General features: G+C 47.1%; 1 protein-coding gene across 2 annotated transcripts in view; it reads right to left on the reverse strand.

The window, feature by feature from the left end:
* The window catches only part of LOC126548593 (mitochondrial amidoxime-reducing component 1-like), a 34795-nt gene extending 24928 nt beyond the window's left edge, over positions 1-9867 (reverse strand). The window contains exons 1-2 of one of the 2 annotated variants that reach the window (XM_055063306.2): positions 9445-9867; positions 3892-4156 (exon numbers count right to left, since the gene is read on the reverse strand). In XM_055063306.2, the coding sequence (XP_054919281.1) occupies positions 3892-4139 (248 nt within the window). In that variant the 5' untranslated portion in view covers positions 4140-4156; positions 9445-9867. The remainder of the gene's footprint in view (positions 1-3891; positions 4157-9444) is intronic. The other variant, XM_050196850.3, reaches the window with a different exon arrangement.
* Positions 9868-10093: the final 226 nt, after the last annotated feature.

Raw genomic sequence — 10093 nt, forward strand, 5'->3', positions numbered from 1 at the left:
AGAAAAGTTGTCCGCGAGTATAGTAGGTACAGCGGGGCGTGGCGTTTATCAAGGCGCTCGACGTTTCTGCGCAGGCGCGAGTGAGAGCGGGTGCGAGGGAGAAAATCTGGAGGCCTTTGCTCCTTGAATATGCGACTCTGACTAGGCACTACGGAGGAGGTTTCTTAGCGCGGGTTGTATGCGTTTGTCCCCTAGACATGCCTGCATTGCTGGCTGCACGCGCGGTGAGTCAGTGAGCACTGACGACCCATTTGGTGATCGCCATGTCTGAAGGGACAAGGTTCTGACTGGTGTTGTATAAGTCACGGGTCGCTTTTTTCGTCGCGACGACAGATTGCATTTTTCACAAGCACTGCTCCAGGAGGGCACATGTGACCAGCAAACGGATGCCTGAGGAGAGCACCTGTGGTTATAATAAAGCAGGCGGCGCAGGATCTCCAGGGCACCCAAGGAGTAGCGGGGGGATCAAAACTGGACGCAGGGCGGCCCGTTGGTTGGGGCCGCGGAGACCGAAGCGTGCCAGGGGGTGTTCGCATAAAAAATTGGCTGTCCGCGACAGCGGACAGCCGATACACCCCTGGCACGCGCATGCCTCGGCGAGCCCCAAACCACGTACCAGTCCACGTTCTATAGCTTTGGGGTCCCCGTTGCCGCTTTGGTGTCGTGGAGGCGCCGCCAATAATGCGAAGTAATGACACGTTGTTTCAATGAGTAAAAAATACGTTTGAATAAATATTATTACGTCTAGCCGCCAACTTGCGATGTTAAGTTCAGCATTACCACGCCCCGCGACTTCTGCGGGCACGCTTAAGGACAAACGCATACAATACGAGCTACGCGCTAAGAAACTCCTCCTGCGTAGTGCCTAGGCACAGTCATATATTCAAGGATCAAAAGTCCCCACATTTCCCCTCTCGCACCCGATCTTACTCACGCATGCGCGCAAACGTCTGGCGTCTCCGCAAGCGCCACGTCCTGCTGTACCTACTAGCAATTGTAAATGCGCGCGCGCGCCGCTGTATCTTGAAAGTTATCTCGGGGACAGAGTCCGCCGTGCGCTGTGTTTTCGCGGCTTAACGTTGATGCGAGAGCCCGCACGAAGGTCAGTTCGCTCGCTGCTGCTGCCGCGATTTCTCACTTCAGCGTTCTGACAGCGAGTTTCCGCGGTCATCGAGTGATATGCGTCCATGTTTGCTTGTGCGCGCGTCACACCATGCTTGTTAATTTATTTAGTATTCCTATGTTTACAAGTTTATACGGCTTATAAAGCTACTATCCTTGCTTCGTATAGCTGTCCATTAATTTGCTATCGCAATCGATGCTTCGTGTTTCGGGCGAAACTGCGACTTTTTTAGCACTATCATGCAGTTCGCGAGTTCAATATGTTTCCTCTAAAGCACTTCCCCTAAAGCTGTTATCACAACGCGCTACACTACGCTTACAAGCTTCATATGTGCACCGTCTAAAATAAAATTTTCATTGAAAAATAATGTTGGAAGTGTTTAATTTAACCGCTTTTCAACTACATCATTCTCTATGCTGATCACGTTTCCCTGAAGCGAATGAAATGATTGCTTCTGATTCAGCACTCTAGTGTTTACAACCTAAAGTGATATCATAGTGACATTCGCAAGATGAGTACAGCAATCTGAAGAGTTTGGTCAAAGTAACCTAAATTTAATAACTTAGTGTATTACACAAGATACTCCAATGGGCAAGCTTAGCCCCTCTATTCACAATAAGCGCACTAGCACTAAATTCACGCAGCATACATGTCCCAGTAGCTTTCGCTGCAAACCTTCAGCAGTAACAGCTCTAACGAAAGGCTTATTTCATCTGAACTTGTTTCATTATTATTTGTTTAGTAATTAGCTTTACATGCTCCTTCAAAGCTGAAGATACTTGAAGTAACTCGAGAAGCAGTTGGCAAAGAACGAACGCTTTATTAAAGGTTAGTGTAGCTTTTATAGTATTTATCTTGTGACGTCACCGCAGCCACTGCCGATTCACAAGAGGCATGGCCGGTGAATCTAACAAAACAAACATGTGTCAGCGGCGCATGCTGATTCACAACAATTCTTCCCCCTTAAGGAGTGAAGCGGTCCGGGGGCCGGGGCTTCCGCTTCGACCTACGCAGTGTCACTTCAGCCCGGTCAGTCGGCTTCGGCTTCGGCCCGCCCGTCTGACGGCGTTCGAATGTCGGTGCCTACTTGAGCCCGACTGTGACTGCTGTCGTGTCCTTGACACTGCGAGTCTGCCGCTGCGTTCTGGCTGCCTTTAGTCGTTGGTACTTGCATGGGGGCCTCGGGTTCCACCGCTTCTCCTCCCACGCTGGTCCTCCTGGTTTTTAGCTGGTCGAGGTGGCGGCGATGTTGCTCCCCATCTGCAGTCTTTCTTAGCAGTTCATGCAGCGGCTCTAGAACAGTAGCCAAGTTTCCCAGAAATGAGTGGTAGTAGGTCACGAAGCCCAAAAACGCCCGTAGTTCCGTAACACCGGTTGGCTTCGGCATTTTCATTATTGCAGCAATGTTGTCCATCTTAGGTAACAATCCGTTCGTATTTATACGATGTCCCAGAAATTCAACTTCTGCTTGTCGGAACTTGCATTTCTGCGGATTCAGCTTGACACCGTGTTGCCGGAAACGTCTGAAAACTTCACGCAGCGTCTCGCAGTTGCCGCGTTTCTCGTCGACTACCACATCGTCCAAATATACTTGAATGCCCGGAATGCCTTGCAGGATGCCGTCCATACGTCTCTGAAAAATCGCAGCAGCAGAGGCTACACCAAAAGGAAGCCTATTAAAGCAAAACAGGCCTTTCGGAGTGTTTACGACTGAGGGTGTCTGCAGGAATCAACGTCTTTCCTGGCTTGAACTGAATTTTGTAGTTGTAGGCGCTTAGCAAGAGGGACCAACGCTGAATCCGGGCAGCGGCCATGGCGGGAACGGGCTTGTCGGGGCTGAAAAGGCTCAGAAGAGGTTTGTGATCTGTAACAAGCGTGAAATGATTCCCGAGCAGATATTCCCGGAACTTTGTAACCCCGAAGACAACTGCCAATGCCTCTCTTTCAATTTGCGCGTAATTACGCTCAGCAGCTGAAAGCGTTCGCGACCGGAACCCAATTGGTCGATCTTGTCCATTTACTCTGTGATATAGCACTGCGCCGACGCCACACGACGACGCATCGGTTTCCAAGATAAGCGGCTTACTTGGATCGTAGTGCGCCAAGAACTTAGCTTCCTCTAGCAGCCGCTTTGTTGCTCGGACCGCGTTATCTTGTCTCGCTCCCCACTGCCAGCGTGTGTACTTGTTTAACCCCTGTTTGACAGTCCGTACTGCTCTTTCCGCCAGGCCATTAGACTGCGGTTTGTAGGGAGCTGTCCGCAAATGAGCGATGCCATTGCGCTTCATAAATGCCCTGAACTCTTCACTAGTAAGCTGCGGCCCGTTGTCCGTCACCAGGGTCCTCGGCAAACCGAACCGGCTGAACATAGTCTGCAGTGCTTCAATTGTCTTCCGTTTCGTCGAAACCCGGTGGTCCGGCGTGGGCCGCCATGGAGCAGGCACGGCCCGGTGGTGGGCAGCCTCGTCGCCACTGAAGTAACTCGAGAAGCAGTTGGCAAAGAACGGACGCTTTATTAAAGGTTAGTGTAGCTTTTATAGTCTTTATCTTGTGACGTCACCGCAGACACTGCCGATTCACAAGAGGCATGGCCGGTGAATCTAACAAAACAAACACGTGTCAGCGGCGCATGCTGATTCTCAACAATACTGGTTATTCACTCATTTTTCTAATGCAATCAAGCTTTCTTTTTCTCCAAGCCGTTACGTGCGAGTGACCGCACACTTTAATACCTTCCTAATTTCCTATAACAGGAAACATACCCTCACCTGTCCTTGAGCCCTCTGTAGACTGGTCCAGCCACTGTGCAGTCTGCATAAGGCACCTCTACTCCAGCAATAGACTTGATTGGGTGAATCACAATGTTGGTCAAGTGCCCCACGGGCACAAAGTTGTCACTGTCTCTGACCTTGCGTTTTAGCCAGAAGTAAGTCGCAACACCCACTGCTCCGCCCACAGTTGTGGCAGTCAGGGCAATGGCGCTCAGAGTAGGTGCACGTATGGTTGAATATACCATGTCTGCAACAGCAGGCGCTTCACGTCCACAGCAGCACATAAGAAAAGGGAGGAATTGAAATGAGCACACGAGAGAACCTTCATATTTTACGTATAACATTCATAAACATAGCTGACAGTTAAAGCAATCGTGCGATTAATTGTCCTGTCTCGTCTCGGGATGTGTACAGCTAAGAGATAAAGTACAGCAAAACTATAGTAACTAACACCTGCTATCGTCCTTTAACTTGCACCATAGCCTGAGCATACGAATGTCTGTGCACTTTCATAGCAGAAATACAGCCGACACAGTTGTATAACAGGAACTGATGGTTTGCCTCGTTTTGTCTGTCCTAAACACACTGTTGTAAAGGAGAAGGGAAAGCCCATAGAAAAATGAACTGTGGGCTTAGTTACGAGAATAAAATGACTGGCTAACGCTGCCAGAACATACATGTAGAGCATACATGTCGTGCATACATGTAGTGCGTAAATGCAGTACAAGCACGGTGTAACAAGGTTGAAGGGAAGCGGGCTATTACTTGGTTAAAACGGTGTTCCACTAACACGACCGGCATTAGCGGACGCTCCGACATTACCCGCCGGGGAGGGAGGGCGGAGGTATTGCTCTTAGTAACTACCAGCTAAGCCGTTCTGAAGAGCAAGAACGCATAACTGTACACGCTGGCGCCCAGCGACGGCCGTTGCACGAATTCGGAGGCTCGCATGCAGCGCTCCGCCGGCAAGTTCCAAAACAGTAAGTCACCAAAATGAAAGCCAAACAATCGCCCAAAAAACATGAGCAGATGTATTTTGGAACGACCCATCTCGTTTTACACATTTATTCGCCGCGCCAATGATGAAGGTAGAAAGAAAAATTACAAATTAAATGGATCTTTATAAGATACGGTCCCAGGACGCGGAAGAACCCCCGACTATGCATGTGCAGTAGTCTATGGCGGCGGCGGTGAGACGGCGCAGCATGTACCGAAGCGTCCTTTCTCCGCGTGCCAAAAGCAACGAACTCTGCCATCCAAGGCGCATCAAACTGTGCACAGAGCGCAGCTGCTAAGGCAATCAAGGCTGCAAGTTGCACACATCTGTAATGACTGGCGCTTCCGATCATTGTCTGTGTTTTTCTATCAAGCGCTACATATATGCATAAACTCAGCATGAGTGTGTGCAAACGCGTAGTATGCATAGCTTATATCCTTTGTGTAGGGCTTGCATGCTCCAGATGCACAGTTATTGCCGGTGGAACATCAGTTGCTGAACATGGATTGCTTAATTTACCCAGTGCAAGCGAACTTCAGATTTTTCATTTTATTTGCTAAGGATAGATGAATAAAAATCTAATTGTAAATTTTACTAATTGATCTACAAGAGGTTTTCTTTTATTTTTCCCAGCGGTAAAGTTTGCCTCGAGACCAGTTTAAATGTTATCCGCTGCATGCTGTTCAGTATAAACTTGTTCTCCAACACATCACTCCCTCTTGCTCAAAAGTCAATAAATGGAAAGTGATACTTATAAAATAAATTTCACTACAAAGAAGCGGATAAACAACAGCATGAAAGACTGGATTCAACCTTATGTTAGAGAGGGGCAAGCCTTCTTTGCCTTCTGAAAGAGGGAGTTGGACTGGTTCTAGGATTTTATGTAAATATGACCTCGGAGCACTGTTATTTTCCTCACAGAGTCATTGAAGTTACACTGAAGCTATGGAACATGCGCAAGAACAAAACGTTTACATGAATTAAAGAACTCGCTGTGTCTGACAAACTTCCACATTGATTGACGTTGAAGCATCTTTGTATTTCTGCGGTAGATTTGCATTTGCAAAATTTAAGTATTTGGTAACAGATTCACGAAGCTCCTTCGGGTCGACCAGGGAAATTCATCGTTACGACAGGGCATGTAATCATAACCAGTAAGATATCAGAATCGCAAAAGATATAGCACATCACTGGAAATAAAGTAGCGCAGCTTGTCCGCAGATACATACAGGTATTTTTTTTTTTTACTTCGAACCCTTTCCTGAAAAAAAAAAACACATGCAGAAGTTGCTCGAATGAAGTCACTCAATTCTGCCCAGGCGGATATGATTCTCTAGAAAAAACCAAATCAATCAATTGACTAATTAGACAAGTTACACTAACTAACCTTACGGCACATCTTTATGATAAGAAGTTGTATGGAATCGTCATAAAAGTCTAGTTCCGTGCTTCTGCATTTCAAAACGGTCGTGTAAACCGAGATAACTGCCGTAAAATTATTCGTTCAATTTACCAAATTACCGATGTACCAAATTTACCAATTTACACTGCGAAGCACGGCTCGCAGTGCAGCCCCCCTTTGACGCTTGGCAGGGGGGCGTAAAGTGAAGTGTTGCCGCAGGGTGCGATAAAGCGGTCTGTCTCGCCCCGGCTGCTGAAGTGACTGTGCATCCAGTCGAGCAGCCGCACGCAGCGCCAATCGAAATGAGGTCGCGGTAATTGTGCGACGGCAGCTTTCTTTTGCGCGCACGCTTTTACGTCACACAAGGTGTCTCGAGGTGGTGCGTGCGCGAACACTTAAAAAAAAAAAAACGTAATTTGACGTTAGGTATTTTGCTCTATATGGCCCTTTAGATATGTAGAAACACGGAACTAGATATATACGACCATTGTCTTCAACTTTTCAATATGAACATGTGCCATGAGGTTGGTAACTAGGAAGGTAATTATTGCATTCAGTTTAATTAGTAAACAGATTCCCTTGCTTTCTGTTGCAAATGGTGTCGGCCTGGGCAGCTAATTCGTATGTAGTGACGTAATCTGAGTAACTTCTGTATAGGCTTTAAAAAAAAGAAGAGTGTTCGAAATAAAGTGACAAAATAATAGTTAGAAAATATTTATAGACCGCAGTTTTCGAGAATTCCTTTAGCATGCTTGGGGAAGTGGTTACTTGTAGCCCTGTGTTGCACTGTCTGTTGGCGCTCCCCTTGCCACCGTGCCAACTTCGAGCGCCGCATCCTCAAGTAACCACTCGGAAAGCCCGCGCAGCGTGTCAAACGACAGCGTCTCAAAACGTTAGCTGTCACGAGGGAAGAATGCGAGAATGCTTACTTTACCACTGTGCCACCGTGCGGTATACCACACGGTGGCACGGTAGTAAAGGGACGGCTCTATCTTCGATGTACCGTATACCACCGTGCGGTTTTTATTAATGTGTTAGGCTTCACTATCTTCGGGATCAGCCTACCAAAACGGCTAGATGGTCGCGAGAAATCGCAGTTAGTTCCCGAAGAATGCTAAACGCAGTGTCACGCTGTATGCATATGCTTGGAGAGTGAAGCTGATTTTACATGTATTCGTCGATGGTTGGCTGTTATGGACCAACAAACAGCTTGATTTGGGCGAGTAGGTTCATACTAAATAACGTAGGTACAGCGCAACAATTTCAGGAAGGAAAATGAAGAGACAGAAAAGAACGCCGATTTTCCGTTGAAAGTCGGCGTTCTTTCCTGTCTCTTCATTTTCCTTCTTAAAATCGCTGCGCTGTACCTACGTCATTTGTTATGGACATGCTGTGACACTCTATCAAGGCATTTAGGTCAAAATGGGAACCTTACAAGTTTCATTCTGCTGCTAATCTTTTGGTTTTACTCGGGCGAGAAGAAAAGGAACCTTCGCAAGTTTTATTCATGATTAAACATTAAGCCCAGTCAGCATATCCTTTGCAAATGACGTCGCGAAAACACATGCTTGTATTTGTGCATCCTTACAGTGTGCTGCTATTAATTTCATTTCAGAACTTGGCACACGTTGGTTAATGGCGACATAGTATCCTAACCTCTCTCTCACTGTTTTATTTAAGAAAAACGAAAACATACATATTTGTTGTTTTGTTTTAGTTTTTTACACAAGTGGTGCTAAGTTACGAGGGAAAATGCACGACGAGCACTACAGTCAACACGTTACACGCAGAAACCGCGTAGGAAATAGCTATCGCGTTAGCCACAGCACAAACACAAGCGGGCATAATCATCAGTGATTTCCAGACGGCGATACGAAACTTCGCCAACGGTCGAATCTCCCCAGAGGCACTACGACTCCCAAAATTAGCTAATAACCATGACAAAAGTGTTCATCTCATCTGGACACCCGCTCACACACTACCAGACGGTAGCAATGAGGCGGCTCACCGCATCGCTCGAGAGCTTACGGACCGAGCCTCGGTTAGCCCCGCCTCGCCAACTATTGACGAGTGGGAGTGCGAAGATCGAATCACCAGAATTCACGAAATGACACACCATAGATTGCAGAGGCGCCCATTCCCGCCGCCGCACCCAAAATTAAGTAAAAATCTGTCTGTCGAATGGCGGCAGTTACAGACCAGATCCTATCCGATTCCAGCTATCATGCACCTAATACACCCAGATTTATACACGACTCACAAGTGCGGACATTAAGACTCTAGAGCCGCCCTGGAGCATATCCTATGGGAATGTACGGCTATAATACAGAATAACGGTGATCCAGCCTCAAACAGCGACAGCCTCCGCGCGCGCTGGGAGTCTGCGTTGCTCAACTTGTACCTGCAGCACCAACTCTGGGCCATCCAGCGCGCCGAGGAAGCCGCCAAGGCTACTATAGGCGGGGTCCAGGCTCACCCCACCAAATCGCAAGGCACTGAATAAAGTTATTTGAATGAATGAATGAACTACCCACACAACATTAACGTTTGATCACATATACATGGTTGTATATTATAGGCCGCGTATCTTGGTGCCCTGAGCATCGCAACGCGTCCTGCGAATGCGTCGATAAAATTTATTAATAAGATAATGTAGGCGCTAAGCGAGACTTTGAAGTTCGCATTGAGCGACTATGTTCTTGTTTTTTGTACATTTCTTCGTTTACTGTGAGGTCACTGCAGAAGACTCGAGAAAATAGGCAAGGTCAACTTAAACTCTTTCATTATCGCTAGAAATGTGCTCATTTCGGTGCTTTTATGCCTTAACATTTTATTTGAAGACGTAGTATCGCAACGTATACTGCAATGCATAACATAACGATGCCTGGTCACTGCTGTCTTGAATGGATGTATAGCTTGTAATAGTTGTTCGCACAATTTTTGTTAATTATGATGTTAATTTTCAAAAAAGCACCTCAAGGAACACGAATGAAAGTAATATGCTATTTTTAGTATATGCACTGAGAGTAAAAAAAGAATTTTAGCGAAAATGTTTAACAAAGCGTATATAAAATCGATCAAATTGATCGAGTTCTATAGGCGTGGTAACGAAAGAATTCGAATATTAAATGTGGCTAAAGTGTTGACTCACCAAAGCATTCGAGCAGGGACACGAATCGCGAGTCTTGTGTTTCCAAATGCACCTCGCCGGAGCAAACGGAACGCAGTCGGCAGTGTTTCGCACAGCAAGGAATAATTCAACTTGTGCGCAGCGTGATCAAGGGAATGCGAGATCAAGATATGCACATTTGTTACGCATCCATGCAGCACGCAACAATCACTGACGGGTATGCTGAAATCGCGACAATTCGTGGGAGACGCTCAAGTTCTTGGGAGACGTTCCTTCAGATAGCGCCGACCTTGCACGCGTGCAAATGACACCGACCGACGCGTATTAGGCAAGTCAAGAGCGATAGTTGCCGCCGAGACGGTATCTTGGCTCTTGCGGAAGGAAAACTTCTAGTGCAGCGACAACTCCAAAAGTACGCCGATGAAAAGAAAATGGCAGCTTCGCCCGAAGGGCGATGCATTAGAGAGTTTTAGATTAAGGGACACGAGCCGCACCCAAGCGGTGGAGGACGCAAGCTCCATTGTGGGCCCTCCGCGCTCTTTTGTGCTCGCTTTGGGTTCTTTTGTACGCCCGGTTTGTTTGCGTCCCCTAACCTAAAACTCTATCGACAGCGATAGCAGGCTTAGCGTTGCGCTCCAGCTAGTTGGATCGTGTCCTAAAAATACGCGGA

This window comes from Dermacentor andersoni, chromosome 1, assembly GCF_023375885.2.
Source record: "Dermacentor andersoni chromosome 1, qqDerAnde1_hic_scaffold, whole genome shotgun sequence".
Classification (NCBI taxonomy): domain Eukaryota; kingdom Metazoa; phylum Arthropoda; class Arachnida; order Ixodida; family Ixodidae; genus Dermacentor; species Dermacentor andersoni.